At 33.5% G+C, this 15,207-nt stretch overlaps 1 protein-coding gene across 4 annotated transcripts in view; it reads left to right on the plus strand.

The window, feature by feature from the left end:
* The window catches only part of LOC136035803 (leucine--tRNA ligase, cytoplasmic-like), a 217,657-nt gene that overhangs the window by 60,895 nt on the left and 141,555 nt on the right, over window positions 1-15,207 (plus strand). For all 4 annotated transcript variants that reach the window (XM_065717779.1, XM_065717775.1, XM_065717786.1 and 1 more), the window contains exons 6-8: window positions 1,095-1,317; window positions 9,484-9,702; window positions 13,247-13,373. In XM_065717779.1, the coding sequence (XP_065573851.1) occupies window positions 1,095-1,317; window positions 9,484-9,702; window positions 13,247-13,373 (569 nt within the window). The remainder of the gene's footprint in view (window positions 1-1,094; window positions 1,318-9,483; window positions 9,703-13,246; window positions 13,374-15,207) is intronic.

Genomic DNA, 15,207 nt, shown 5'->3' on the forward strand with positions numbered 1-15,207 from the left:
AGTTGAGATGTTATTTTTTTGTAACTGAGTTTTTGTTGTTTATTGTTTCCATTTTTATTTATTTATTATTTTATTTTATTTAGTAATTTTTTTGTAACTGAGTTTTTTTATTTTATTTAGTTATTATTATTTTATTTAGTTATTATTATTTTATTTTTATTTTTATTTTATTTAGTTATTTTTTTATAACTGAGTTTTTTTTTGTTTATTTGTTTCCATTTTTATTTTATTTTTCTGTATTTTTGTGCTCCTCTAAGTGCATTTCATGCATGTAAAGAGGGTTGAAATAAATTTATTATTATTATTAAAAAATTTTTCTAACTTATTTTACGATTTTTCTCTCAACGTTAAGTGGACGGGTTTTTTAACTACGTAGTAAAAACTCGCAAATTATTCTACACAATTTATTTGATGGAACCTATCATGTCGTGTTTGGCCTGTGTCGATTAGGACATATGCTAAGCGACCAATGATACTCTATCGTTACATTATACATGCTTAATCTATCGCTTTAGCACGTGTAATTTATCGATTAACACTTTGGCGTTTTTAACGCTGACAATATGTCGCAACGTTGCTTGCCCCGAAATTCCTGATGTGTCTATGTGACTCTAGCGTAGAAAAAATTAGAAGACTGTGTTTAATTTCAGCTGCAACTGTTGACATTCAATTCTTCTTTTAAGCAATATGTCAACCCATTCTTTTTTGTATCGTCATCAGACTTTGAAAATAAGATGGAATAGAAATGTCTTTCTGATCGTTTTTCGAATCATGTCCAGGCCTATCTAAGATATGTTGGGTGATACTGCCTCCATAAACCCTCCACTACTTACTGTTAAATTTTATATATTAATACTTGTAAATTGATTGGTAGCATAAAAATTTGCCTGAAGATAAACACAGTATCTCTTTCACTTAATTACTTTTATGCAATAACAAGTAACTAAACTGATCGAATGCGTTTGAAAAAAATAAATGGCAGAAAATTGGGTAGGATGAATTTTAAACTATGTTTAATTCGCGAATGAAAGGACGTATTTGCAAATGTCCTAAATTACTTGTGGATTCAACTGCTCACCCTGAATGTTTTACAGGGTTCTAGGAAAACCAGCATTTTTAGTGGCAGCCACTCTTCGTCCAGAAACAATGTACGGTCAAACCAATTGCTGGATACATCCTAGTATTAATTACATAGCACATGAAGCTATTAATGGTGAAATTTTTATCACAACGAGACGCGCTGCTTTGAACATGGCTTATCAAGGCTTGACACAGAACCAAAATGAAGTGACTATCGTAGCTGAGATTAGCGGCCAGGTATTTAAATTTACTGTTTATTACTTTATTTCAATTTTTAAAACAGTTGAGAAAGATTTAAAATACTTTATTTGCGTTTTTGTTTTGTTCTGCCATCTATGATTCATTATGAAAGTTGATCTAAAATCGTTAAGACATGTCTTAACTAGATTCAATGTGGTTGGTCTTTTGAAAATACTTATTGGAAATAGTGATTACTGCTTCTATCTCCTTGGTTGTCCAAGCCCAAAACAGTGTATCAAAAAGTGAATTTTCAAAATTTGACAAAAGAACCTTGGCAATTATCGCATGGAGGTGTAAATAAATACTACCTCCCGATCAGTTTTTTTGCTCATTTGCCCAGAGGTATTTCTATTCCGAAAGCTTGAGAATGGTTTCTAAGAAAAATACTGTTCTCTTAAATAGATACTTTTTCCCGAGATAGTCTTCCGCACTTTTGTCCTAAATCAGATGCTATGTTTTGGATTTGGAAAGTCACTTAGTTGAACTTTCATTCTACGCGCCAATCAACGCTATCTTTATTGCTGAAGAAAATTGGAAGCTTCTATGTTTATATGTTATTATAAGATTTATTTCGTAAAAACACATTGGCCTGCCCTAACAAAGTATAAAAATTAAAGAAATGAAGATCGAAAACGAGATTTACTAAGGCCAACAAAAATACTGGATGAAACAAGACGACTGTTTCGGTAGGACAACCGCGTCCCTATTTTGAAGCTACAAGAGAAAGTTGTAAGGAGACACATTTTTCTATATTTATTTAATATTTATTTAATATTATTTATTCAAATTTGTTATTGAAATTTATTTATTTAAATTAATTTTTAAATTTATTTTAACATTTTTAATTTAACTTTAATTTAATTTTAACATTTTAAATAATTCAATCAAAACATTATTTAATATTTAAATAATTTTAATTAAATCAAATTTAATATTTTAAATTTATTTTTAATGAATTTATTTAATAATGAAACACAGTTAAGGAAACGCGTTCACAATTTCTGAACGAAAATGTGTTTTTTATTCAAGCTTTTGATGTCTTTATATAGTGTCTGAAAGTTTGTCTGGCTCACGATGTGGCCAGTGTACATGGAGGAGTTACTTTTATATTGATTTTGTCAAAAATTACCGGTGGAGTCCGCTGATATTGGAGCTTACGATACTCTATATGAGATTTATGCTTACTTCACTCCATGACTTCCTTCACTTTATGAAAACTTTGGGCCTGTTATAATATTATATATAATATAATATGTTTTATATTATGTATGTAATTAATTATATTGATATATGATATATGTAGTATATATATTATGTATTATATGTATTATTATAATATATTGCGCAAATTATATATGCCCAAATTAATTTTTCATAGCCGACTCATTGGCACCCACCAGCGAGGGGGGGGGGGAGGAGAAGGTGAGGAGAATGATAACTTTTTCCTCTTTGTTACTAACCCATCGCCCAAATAAAAGAGATTCTTAAAATTGGGTAAAAATATACACAAAAAATTCTTTGGGTACATGTGGGCCAAGTTTCTATTGTGTCTGTGATGCAAAGCCATGAATGTTGACGTAAATCATAGACAAAACTTGTAGACGACACTCTATATGAGATTTGTACTTACTTCACTCCATAACTTACTTCGCTTTATGAAAATTTTGGGCCTGATCAGACCAATATTGATGATTTTCGCCACATATTGTTGGAAGCAGCCTTTGTTGTGGTGGTGCCTGTTTACTTGAAAAAGAACAGCACAACATAAGATTTGTCGTTCAATGTGTCCATTCTCTGTGACCTTAGATATTTTTTTTTTTCTTTTTTTTTTTTTTTTTTTTTTTTTTTTTTTTTTTTTTTTTTTTGCAGAACATGTCCCTGTTTTCCAAAAATAAGGCATGGTCGGTCAAAAAACCATTTAGATGAGCCATGTATTACTAATAGGTATTAAATATAAATTTGCTTTACAGTTTTTGTAAAGCCTAGTTTCTCTAATAGCTGTTGTAGCTTAGCCAAAATAGCTACTCTGAGTAATGCAAAAAAATATCCTAGCACGTGTTTTAAAGATACTAATTAATGCTGACAACTTTACGTCTAGACAGAGCTATCTAATTGAAAGTATGAGCATCGTTTGTAGGAACATAAATTTGGCTGCATTTTATAGTAGAGGGGCAAAGGACCCGCTTTGGTCCTGCTATCATACAGATTGAAAATTGTTGCCTTATTCCGCTTAAACAAGATACCACTTATGAATCTCTCTCCAAAAATTGCAAGTGACAGAGGCAGGGGGTGGGGCAAAGGGCTACTGACCCACTTTGGTAGTTCTACAATCGTAAAATTCAAAAACCTGTCATGATTCTGCCTCAACCAAGATGAAAAATGCCTATATTTCTGTTAATAAGCCGTACGTGGGAGCGGGAGGAGGACTGGAGAAGTCACAGACCCACTTTATACCTTCAGCGGATCCAAATGGATAATAGTCGCTTTATTTTTCCTTCGAACGAAGTGCAACTTGCCTATATTTCTTTTAAATGCTTGGGGGATTTTGTTTGAGGGGGCTATGGACCACTTTGTTTATCTAATTATAGAGATAGAAAGTGGTTTTAGCGTTTCCAATTAAACAAGATGCTACCTGCCTATCTTTTTGCCTAAGAGTTTGTCATCTGTGGGGCATTATCTCCAGCTTGAACTCGTTTTGCAAATTGAAGACTTGGGTCGTTTTTGCACCGAGTCAAAATATGCCTCATTTTTTCCACCGAATTCGTGCAAGAGCTAGTTTTTGCCGTCATAATCCAACTTTTTTTTTTTTTAAACTGATGCAAAAAATTAGCCACATGGTAAAGTTGAATTCTATAATTGTTTAGTTCATTCAGGTTTTTTGCAATGTGTTAATATTTGTGATTTGGTAAAATTTATAATATTTAGTTTACCTATTGTTGCTAAAGGGAGGGATATATTAACAGGATAAGCTTGTTTTGGTTTTACTTGGTTGTTTTACATTTGCTGTTTTTTTTTTTTTTTTCATGGGCATGTATTTTGGGGGTGATACCTGACGCGGGGATGCCATGGATATTCTGTGGTAGCCACAACACTGTGCTGGGTAGAGAATTTAGAGTGGCGAAACCCTATATAGGCCAGTGTATTCTCCTGATGAGCCCTTATGTTGGGTGTTGCCTCTGAATTATTTGTCTATATTATTTTTTCTATTGTTCGGTAAATGACGACTTATACTTATTGACGACATGACTGCCTGTCCATGGATTATTATTTATGGTTGATTGCGTGTGGCTATGCTGTTTGACCTATGTGATTGTATGGATGAGTAGGGTTAAGGCCTCATTCAAGTGCTGGTCTATATTAATCACTAATTTAGGAAAACAGTCTTCCTTTTCTCCTTCTGTCTCTTTATTTTTTTTTTTTTTTTTTTTTTTTTTTTTTTTTTTTTTTTTTTTTTTTTTTTTTGTGTTTGTGCTGTAGCATTGGTGATTTCTCTTTTCATGATATATATATATATATATATATATATATATATATATATATATATATATATATATATATATATATATATATATATATATATATATCCCCCTTTAATTTATGTCCGACTCGTAAAAAAGCAACAAAAAAGTATGTAAACAAATCTTTGATGCACGTAATCAAAGATTGGTAGTAATCAAAGATTTGTAGATAGGAGCTTGAAACTTTTAGTGTAGGGCTCTCTGATACGCTGACTCTGATGGTGTAATTTTCGTTAAGATAACTTAACGAAATCACATCTCTGATTTCGTAAGTAACTTTTGATGGGTAAGACTAAACCTGATGAAACTTATACATTTAAAATCAGAATTAAAATGTGATTCTTTTGATATACACTTCCTAATTGACCTTTTACGTACTGACTGAGATTTTTAAAGTTTTAGATGTTCAGGGGGGTGTTTGGGAAGTAATTGAAGCTGGACGTCTAAGTAAGTAATCGTTCCCTTTTTTGGTCTCTGTTAAAACTTAGCTAGTATGAGATATTATTGGCAAGTTGGCCAAGAGGGATTAAACAAGGTTGATGTATGCTTAGCCCCTTTGCTTCCCGCCTTTGCTTACACTGACCAACCCCTATCTCATACATTCTTTATTCTCCCCCATTACTTCATCCAGTACTCATAATTTGACTCCGCTGCAATTTGATTTCTAGAATAATTTAAGCTTCAAAATATTTTACTGTATCAAAAACTTTTTATTTTTATTTATTTGCAAGTACAGCATGAAGCAATACAGTATGAATAATAATTTTTGCTATACGTTAAATTTTAATATTTACTCTAGGGGGGGGATCACAAATTTGGTTAACTGTCCCTTTATTTGTGCTCTTTTCATTTCCCTCTTCGCTGACAATGATTAATGGCTTCTTCTTATTCATCCTGTGACTTTCCCTTAATACTTCCTCAATTTCTCTTAATCTGATTTGGCAACAATTTGCTTTCCAAGGAAAGTTTTAGTGTAAATTCAGCGAAGTTCTTTGCTATAAGTCTTGGTAATTTTTCTCACAGTCTAGCGTGCGAATGACACGAGGCCACAGATTAGAATAAAGTTTTCCCTTGAATTTTGGATTGTGCAAGGTCAATAAATAAATAGAAAAACAACACCATTTCAATATTCTCTGAGCAATAAACCCTACAAAAAATACTAACAACCAAACAGTTTCGTCGTAACGAACTGTAAGTAAAAAGCAGCTCGGTCCAATCTTAGCAAAAACTAAAAAAAAGAAATTTTGATGATAGTTTTTACATCAAAATAATTGACTTTTATACTGATTTCAAAAATATATAAATCATTAAGTTTCATTTTACTCATCAAAAGCTACGAGCCTGAGAAAATTAGCCTGATTTTTGAAAAGGGGGAAACACCACCAACAACTCGTGGGATCTTAATGAAAATCACGTGAGATCAGTATATCCGATAATCCTACTGTTGAGGTTTCAAGCTCCTATCTACAAAAATGTGGAATTTTGCATTAGTCGCCTAAAGAAAGGTCACGGATGTGTGTTTATTTGTTTGTTTGTTTTTCCTTTTGCTCCCCCCCCCCAGGGATTATCATAACGAACCAATGGTCCTAGAAGAATGGGGGAGGGTTCATTCCAGTGGAAATTAGACGTTTTGCCGTTCTTTTTAAGTGACCAAAAATATTGGAGGGATACCCCCTTACAAGTCCTTTCTTTTCCAATGACATCTGATCAAAATTTTGAGATAGCCATTTCGTTCAACATAGTTGAAAGGTCCAATAACTGTGCCTATGGAGATGATATGACCGTAACAGTCTCTGGGAAGAGGGTTGGAAGTTATTCAATTAGCCCATTGGGCCCATTGTTTACAGTGTTTACGTATAGTATTTGCTAATGGGAAATATACGGAAATCTTTCAGGGAGGTAGTTTTTTGGTGGGGGAGGGGGATTACTCACGGGGATAATTCCTGGGGGAGTTTCCGGGAGAAATTTTGCACTGGGTTGAAAAGGCTTTAAGTTATGTTACTTGCTCATTGTTAATAGCGACGAAGACCACACTGTCTTTCTATAACAAACAAATACAAAGTAGAAACAATAGGGAAAATCTTTTCAAGACTGTGGAAATCAGTTCTGTGAGTCCTGGTTGAACTTCGTTGAAGTAAGGATGCTAGGGCTGTTTTAAAAAAAAGTTTTTAAAAAACATTATTAGTTTTAGTTCTCACAATTTAATGTAAGTTTTTTTATATATACATATTTTCTCTCTCGTTCTCGTATTGTGCTGAATACGGCTCTTGGACATAGGGCCGAAATATTCACAGAACTGATTTCCACTGTCTTGAAAAGATTTTCCCTATTGTTTCTATTTTGCATTTGTTTGCTCATTGTTGATATATAGCCTAGTATTTCTTATTGGGAAGTATTCAGAAACTCTTTGGCGAAATGTTCCACGAGGGAGGGGGGATTTTCTGGGGAAAGGGTTTTTAAAAAGTTATTTAGGGTTAGGAGTAGCAATTAGGTGTCGAAAGACACCTCAGTCCTCCTTCAAAACTGTAATTTAAATAACCACTGCGAGTATGTTCCTAATTCCGTCCAATGCTCAAATAAGCTAAATATAGCTAGAATAAGCTAAACAAGCTTAAAAACTTTTTCCAAAAATTAGGTAGCATTTTTGAGAAGAGGGCAATACAATCACAAAATGCACTGCAGTATTTTGTCAATTCTCAAATAGAAACCATTTAGAATATGTGTTAGATAAAATGTTTATCTTTCAAGGCAATCATCTTCATAAATACATAAAAAAGAAGAAACTTTAAGACCACAACAAACTTTGTGGCATGTAAAAGTTTTTTTTTCCTGGTTTATTGTATTGTCATGACAATTGCTTTCCAGTATATTCTTCTTCAGTAACACTGCCACGCGGTAAATATCTAGATAAATTATCTCGGTCATTTCATAAGCTCTATCTTTTCGTTCTACTGATATACATTGCGTGATTGTCACCAGGAAGCTTGTACCCAGATTTATATATAATCATATAACATCATCCAATGATCGATTGACACGTGGAATAAACAGAAGCAATCATCAGAAGGTGTAATTTAATGCCTTCACGAGAAGAAAAGATAAAAATGCAGAAAGTAAAAAGAAAACAATAGGAGCCGCAACCAGATAATTGCCAAGACTGGTCACATACTATTGTCTGTACATGGCACAAATTTGTAAAAGAAAGATGGTGCCGTCCTTAAAGTTAGAAAACCCAAAAGCGAAATATCACAGACGCTGTGTGTATGCTCTCTTCTGTAACCTGCTCTCAATAAATAAAAGAAAGAATATAAAATACTTTTAATACCATATTTCAACCATATAGCCTACAATTGGTGTTTTTTTTTTTTTTTTTTTTTTTTGGCGGAGTATAAACACTATTAAGACCAATCCAGAGCATAGAGTCTACTTAAAGACGGTCACTTATCTAGGTAACTTTCCTTGGTAGTATTAAAGATGACGGATGTAGTAGAGATGTCAAGAGTGGAATAGCTAAGACCCAGGGTGTTTTTAAACAGGTGAAAAAAGTTCGGAAGAATTGGAAGATAAGTCTGTGAACCAAGGTTAGAATATTAGAAGCAATAGTGATAGCAGTGGTCAAGCAGGGTTCTGAAAACTCGGGTGCTCCGAAAGACGGGGGAAGAGTTGTTAGATGTTTTCCAGAGGAATTGTCTACGGATTCTCTTGGGTATCTGTATGACTGACCGTATTTTAAACATTAAGTTCTTAAAAAAATGTTGTTGAATCCCGTTTTCTGGGGCTATAAAAAAAAGTAATTAAGTAAGTAAGACGGCACTAGACCCTTAAGGTCCAAACCGGCGGTGCTGATCTCCATTTCATAGCCCTTCAGCCAGGAAGTGCAATGGGAGGCTGGGGGCCGACCATCCTGTGCTTTCGCACACCCTTTCTGCTTATCTTCCTCGATTTCTCCAGGTACCCATTTAGAGCTGGGTCGACTCTGGCTGAGCTTACAGAGTCCCGTCACTGACCCCCGTCCCAAACTAAATAACTGGTCACAACTGGGATTGAACCCGTGTCCCTTGGACACAGAATTCCCACGCCAGCACGCCAATTAATATAGTCTGGGGCTATAATCAGAGAAAGGCTGAAATGGCTAGGAGACGCTCTTCGGATGAAGGAATGCAGACTACCAAAGATTGCCCTTTTAGGCTAAAGGTCTAGGGCCAAGCGAAAAGCAAATGGCTCCCGAGTGAGTTAGGAGGAAGTCATAAAGAAGGACTTTAATGGAAATTGGAACTTCTTGGGAGACTGAAAAGAGGGAGGCTCTGATTAGATCAGGATTGAAGAGAAGTGAGCGTAGCTGTGTGGGGCTCAGGCGGCGTGGTATTGCCATGAGTTGTTAGTAGTATTAGTAGTAGCGTCGGTGATTTAGTGGTTTAATCTCAAGATCGATGCTAAAAATATTCAAAATGAACTGACAAAACTAAAAAGCGGTCAAATCTTTTAATACAACTTGATATAATTTTCGCAATCAAGATTGTTAAATCTTTTAATAAGACCCAAAAAAACTTTTATCCGTTTTTCAGTATTTTTATCTCAGTTGAATTAAAAACGAAAAGGTCACATTGCCTTAAAAATTGTTTACTAAAACACTTCTTTCTTTTAGGAATTAATTGGTATTGGAATGGAATCTCCTCTGACTTCTTACCAGGTTCTGTATGCATTACCAATGCTCACAATTAAGGAGGATAAGGGAACCGGAATTGTGACGTCAGTGCCTTCGGATTCACCGGACGATTTTGTTGCCTTGCGTGATTTGAAGACAAAGCAGCCCTTCCGTCAGAAATTTGGTGTTAAAGACGAAATGGTGCTACCCTTTGAAGCGGTTTGTTGACTTTGTTTATTAATAGGTTTTTATTTTTCTTATGTAGTGGACTGGAGGCAAGTACAGATACCCGTTCTCTGAATTTTCATTGCCATTTCTCACTGAATATGATTTTTTTTAGTTCTGACCTATGTTTGGCTTACCTTGAGCCGTTGAGGTTAAAATATGCCTAAAATTCAAGAGACGGTTTTAGTTTCAATTTCCTTTTTTTTTTTTTTACATTTTCAATGTTGTGGTGGCTGTTGGTTTCCCCTGCTTGTGAATTGGATATTTTTGATGAATAAATAGTTTGTTTTGTAACTAATATTTGATAAGGCTTGGTAAACTTCATCTTTGCAACTTAGGGATGAGAAAAAAGAAAAAAAAATTATGGATAAGTGTAAAATCAAAATATTACCATTCCGAAGTGAAATCAAAATAAACCAATTTAGTATCTACAAATCGTATATAACGGAAAAGTGTTTCTGTAATAAATTATAATAATAATAATAAAAATAATAGTACAGCACTCTCTTTTTGGCTGTATTTTGCCTCTTACTAAGGATTGAGCCTATAATTACTGAAAACCAGCATAGTTGCCAACTCCGCACTTTCTGAAATAATGAAAGGAATCTAATAAGATTCTAGCCAAAAATTGACCTCTCTGTAACTTGACTTTACAAGCCCCTGAGAGACGATTCACACTGTGAGACACCGGAATGTAATAACTGACCAACCAATCTGAAACAAATCGATTTAGTAGCTGTTAACTCTATAAAACGGAAAAATTAAGGGAAGTGGTAATATAGTCGTACGAGATTATCTTTACGAGGTTTTATTTTTACTTTTTTGAAGAAAAGAAAAGTTAATGGAACTTGCTCTTTTTGCCCTAATTCCGACAGGGCCGCTTTGAGAACCCCACTAGGAGTAGGTAGTTTTCAACCATAATTTTCCGATTGCCAATTGGCCAATTGCCAACTGTAATTTTCCACAGCAGTAAATGGGGTTAGATATGATTCATAGCCTGAAATTGACCAATCGGGAGATTTATCTTGCGTGCGCTGTTTAAGCCATTAAAATAAGAGCTAAACAGCCAATGAAATAACATCCGTCGTAAATTTGCCATTTAGTTTCTCCTCAAACTAACCTCTTGATTATAAATACCGATGTCAACTTTAATTGAAACTGAATCAATTTATTACAACCTAACTTTAAATAAAATAAATACGCATCGTAATAAGAATTAACTAATTATGAAATTATTAGAATCGGACTTATAGCCATTAAACTTGGACATGTACATAAGGAGAAGAGAAAAGGGTTTTATTAGCATAAAATAAATATGCAGTCCTGTAAGAATTTACTAATTATTCAATCCTTAGAATGGGGCTTACAGCCCTTAAACTTGGATGTGTACATAAGGAGGAGAGAAAAGGGTTTTATTAGCATAAAATAAATATGCAGTCCTGTAAGAATTTACTAATTATTCAATCCTTAGAATCTGGCTTATTGCCCTTAAGCTTGGACTTGTACATAAGGAGGAGAGAAAAGGGTTTTATTAGCATAAAATAAATATGCAGTCCTGTAAGAATTTACTAATTATTCAATCCTTAGAATCTGGCTTATAGCCCTTAAACTTGGACTTGTGCATAAGGAGGAGAGAAAAGGGTTTTATTAGCATAAAATAAATATGCAGTCCTGTAAGAATTTACTAATTATTCAGTCCTTAGAATCTGGCTTATAGCCCTTAAACTTGGACTTGTACATAAGGAGGAGAGAAAAGGGTTTTATTAGCATAAAATAAATATGCAGTCCTGTAAGAATTTACTAATTATTCAATCCTTAGAATCTGGCTTATAGCCCTTAAACTTGGACTTATACATAAGGAGGAGAGAAAAGGGTTTTATTAGCATAAAATAAATATGCAGTCCTGTAGGAATTTACTAATTATTCAGTCCTTAGAATCTGGCTTATAGCCCTTAAACTTGGACTTGTACATAAGGAGGAGAGAAAATGTCGGTTCTGCTAACTTTGAAAACTGTTGGTTTCAACAAATCACCGTACATCCGTAAGTTTTCAATTCAATTCAAAAATTCTTTTTACTTTCTGTGAACTTACCCTGCTTTCATATCCAACTCCAGTTTAAGTGCCTGCTTCAAATAGATAAAATGTGCTCGCTAAAAAAATCGGAAATATTTCACTTCACAACTGAATACCTTTACTAACAGAAAAATAAGACGGAAAAGCTAGAGTAGACAACAAAAAGGCAAGAAAATGATGAAAAAAAAGAAAAGACTGAGAAGAGTCAATTTAGATAGTGATTTATTCAAAGTTTACCCCACCATTATAACACACCATTAATAGATACAGCTCAAAATAATATTTCAATCAATCTCAATTAGTATTAATACATATATCCTGTAGAAATAATAGTTTAGAAGATCCGATAGTCAGTTGAGTTTTAAAAGCTGATTTTATATATTTTGTTATTGTGTCTTAATTTTTGTGCCGGAACAAATCGTTTATATCATTTTCTTTGTTATTTCCTCTTCTTCCGTAATTCGTGAGTCACTTAATTTTTGAAGGGAAAAAATGTTAATCGAACCAAGAATTTACTCTCCTTAGACATCCAGCCTCTGCTAATGGACATAACTAAAATAGATTCTGAGAATTTTATATTCAAGTTAAATCTACATTTAACTTGAAGAGAAATTTTATAGAAGAAAATATTGCTTTTGAAGAAAATCTATTCCCTGAGAAATTTGTTTACATATAGCAGTGCCTTTTTTTTTGCCATCCCTTGGTACACAAAAAGTACTTTGTCAAAAGAAATCAAAATCCCTTTATTTTATTCATCATCCTCCTTATTCCTGGTGGAAGAGGATAGTGACACTAAGGATGCTAAGACAATGGAGCAACCATACGTGTGTCCATACGGCAATACACTATTTTGAAATAAAATTTGCAGTATTAACTAATTTTAGGGGGGGGGGGCATTTTTACAATCAAGATATTTTTTTAATTGTTTAATTTTGAGCGATGTTTCCGTGAACTTGGTGAAGCCCTTGAAATGCGAAAAAGAAAATGCGGCTTTACAAATTAATAAGAGCCTTTCATAGTTGATCCTCCTTCAGGCAAAAAAAATTTCTTGATAGTGTCATATGGACGGTATATCCCTTTTAATCATAGAGTTAATGTAGTTAAAAGTTGAAAAAAAAGAATCGTGAAATGTATGACTGCCCTCTCTTGTGAAAATACTCGCCATTCCCATCCATAGGATCACATGTCAACTATATTTGATCTTTGGTTTCTTTTGTGGGAGGGGTGGTTCAGTTTTTCTGACCATTTTCCCACTATTTTATAGTTTTTCTAGACGGTAGTGTTTCGGACCTAGGCAGTAGGATGGGGTGTTCCTGGTCTGTATGAAACTATGTATGCATAAGATGGCGTTAAAAATAAAAGAATATGCGCGCTTTTAGATTTTGATGGCTGAAATGGCCTCAAGCCACTTACGCAAGTTGTCGTTTCATGCGTATGTGCTAATATATTTAATTTTTTTTTAAAGATCCCAATTGTTGAAGTGCCAGGCCTTGGTAATTTAAGTGCACCAACAATTTGTGAAAAATACAAGATCCAAAGCCAAAATGATGCAGACAAACTTAAGGAAGCCAAAGATATAGTCTATAACAAAGGTTTGTATGATTAAAAGTAATGTACCCTTTTTCAAATACCCTGATTGGCTGATACGTTTGATATACCTGATACACCTTTATAACAAAACGCTGTAAAGTGGAATAAAAACTTACGAGGCTTTAATGACTGTCAGAACGCTTTAAATGTATATTCACACAACCAAAATTCTAGAATGTGATAATCATGAGGTTTTGTGTTACGGGAAAGGGGCATTTTTTTTTTTAACTTTAGTCAAAATCATCATAAGTAAACAACTAAAAAAAAAATAAAATAAAAATAGGAATGGGGATAAAAATGCGAATAGAGGTGGAAATACATATGGAGATTGAGTATCTGATCAAGAAGGAAAGGCTTTTTTGGGAAAGGTTATTAGTTTGTTTTTAAACTTTATTAACTGCTTAACCTGCAATTCCCTTCTGCTGCTACTATGTTAACTTTTCCGTAACGTAACATAAGGTTGACTAACGTAAAATTACGTGTGGGGCTTGAGTCTACACTGCCTATGTTACGGAAAAAATTTGTTCTGTAAGATTACATAACGCACCGCAGTCTCAATGTATGCTAGTGTCAAAGGTTATATGGCGTAGTTGGAGCAGGGTTGCCACCCCTAGTGATTTATCACTATTTCTAGTGATTTTTATATTGCATATAAAATACAAAATAAACACAAATCACTAAATTATTGAAGAAAATTACAAAATCAAGGAAATCATCACTAAAATCTAGTGATTTTTTCATTGGTGGCAACCCTGAGTGTGAGATAGCCATTACAGAATAGTCACTGAAACTCCAGTATCGAAATATCCAACAAAAAAAACGAAGTAACAAAGTAGGGAGCCAAGCTATGTCTCGAGCAGAGCAGAAAAAAAAAACTAACAGAAATTATAATGAACAATATCCTGAAAGTTAAAAGGATCAGATATATGACTTATTAAAAAATAAACCAATTATTAATTTATAATGTACCAAAAATAAAACTAATATTCAACTCATACTCAAAACGAACAGAAATTATTAGGTATATGAACTGGGAAGTCGTCCCCCTTGCACTCCAATTATAGGGTGAGTGTCATTTGCGCTTTACTAAAAGCAATATTTATTTTAAGTAATTCCTTTTTTATCATTATAACACTGAGAAATAAATATATTAATAAAAGCTCTTGAAATTAATGTGATTATATGCTATAATATGAATCTAGTTCCATCTGGTTGATATACTGATTTATTCATATTGTCTTGATTCTAAACATATTCCTTCAAAATTCGTAAAAGAGCCGAATAGATTTGTCGTTGCAGAACTTCACTTCAAAGAATGAAATGGATTTCTTCGAAAATTAAAACTATTCATTTTCAAACTGTAATTTCTGTACCATTGCTCTATTTTTTTTTTAAATGGAATAGACTGACAAAGAAGAATTTAGACAAAAAATTTTTTTTTAAACATGTATATTTTCTTTCACGTGATCTTGATTGTTATTGGAGTCTTAGTTTTCGATTACTATACTTCTATTTGGTAATTCATTTAGAAATGAATTTGATTTTTATTTGTTATAGTATCGACAACAAAACACCAAAAAATAAACAGAATCGAACCTTTGGGGGGGGGGGGGAGCTGAAACTCAGTAACACCCTTTACTCTGGATACTTTCCCTTAGATGTTTTGTTTGAGAGGGCTTATTTTTTTATTTTGCAGTCACTTTGAAATCGCTTAAAATATGTGTTGTTTTCAGTAAAGCGCGAATGACTTTCGCGCTATAATTGCGGTGCAAGGGGACGATGTTCACTGTGAGTTTGAGTTGAATATCAATTTTATTTTGATACATTATAAGTTCA

The sequence above is a fragment of the Artemia franciscana genome, chromosome 2 (assembly GCF_032884065.1).
Source record: "Artemia franciscana chromosome 2, ASM3288406v1, whole genome shotgun sequence".
NCBI classification, from domain to species: Eukaryota; Metazoa; Arthropoda; class Branchiopoda; order Anostraca; family Artemiidae; genus Artemia; species Artemia franciscana.